The sequence below is a fragment of the Fonticula alba genome, assembly GCF_000388065.1.
Source record: "Fonticula alba strain ATCC 38817 unplaced genomic scaffold supercont2.8, whole genome shotgun sequence".
NCBI classification, from domain to species: domain Eukaryota; order Rotosphaerida; family Fonticulaceae; genus Fonticula; species Fonticula alba.
Window position 1 is genome coordinate 1,202,811 of NW_009242978.1, and position 778 is coordinate 1,203,588.

The following is a 778-nucleotide window of genomic DNA, read 5'->3' on the forward strand; positions in this document are numbered from 1 at the left end:
AAGGCAGGCGGGCAAGTAAGCGGAGAGGGGGAGGGGGGAGGGAGGAGGGGAAGTCGTTGGTCCTCCCTGGCCGCCGTTGTGCGGCAGGGGGCCCGTACTTTTATGCGCATCTAGTCCCGGCCCCGGCTCCGGTCCTGGGCCCGGCTTGGCAGGCGCGTTGGGACCCCCCCCGCCCGTCCCCCCCTCGGACCATCGGTCTGACGCCGGGAGCTGGTCCCGGCAGTCGGCCGGGCCGATGGTGCGCCACCACTCTGGGCCATCGGTGGGGATGGAAAAGAGCGTCCGACAGCCAGTGCCCCGATCCGGCCCCGGCCCGGGCTCCGGCCGAGGCGGATACGATGGCGGGCGCTCGCGCTCGCGTCCGTGCGCCCGGCGTGTCCTCGCGCGGCGTGCCCCTGCGCGGCGGGAGAGATCCGCGAATCGGGTGCCGGACGGGAGCGGCGGAAAAGAAAAAAGGGAAGTTGCCTCGAACCAGGATTGAACTGGTGACCTTGTGATCTTCAGTCACACGCTCTCCCAACTGAGCTATCGAGGCTTGATGTGAGGACCAGCTCGCGGTTAAGCTATATGTTTCACGTAGATTCCCAACCGTTGGCACTCGCGCATCTTCCACATGGTTCCTTGCCTGGCTCGCCTCGCTCCCCTCGGGTCGGCTCGTGGCGCGCGCGCGTGCGGAACTCGCGGCATGCCTGGGATTTTGTGGCACCGCGCGGCCGGGTCCCCGGCCCCTGGGGCCCGCGGCAGATCCCCCTCTCTCCCCCTTCATTCCCCCCCCCCC

The 778-nt window shown here is 69.5% G+C and overlaps 1 protein-coding gene and 1 non-coding gene across 2 annotated transcripts in view; one reads left to right on the forward strand and one right to left on the reverse strand.

Annotated features, from left to right (window-relative positions):
* Positions 1 to 462: 462 nt before the first annotated feature.
* On the reverse strand, positions 463 to 535 carry H696_04926. The gene has a single exon. It is a non-coding gene; the product is annotated as a tRNA-Phe (tRNA).
* Positions 536 to 613: 78 nt separating this feature from the next.
* H696_04927 (hypothetical protein) overlaps positions 614 to 778 on the forward strand; it is a gene marked incomplete at both ends in the record, with an annotated part of 2,795 nt that continues 2,630 nt past the window's right edge. The window contains one exon of the mRNA XM_009498793.1: positions 614 to 616. Coding sequence (XP_009497068.1) covers positions 614 to 616 — 3 coding nt within the window. The remainder of the gene's footprint in view (positions 617 to 778) is intronic.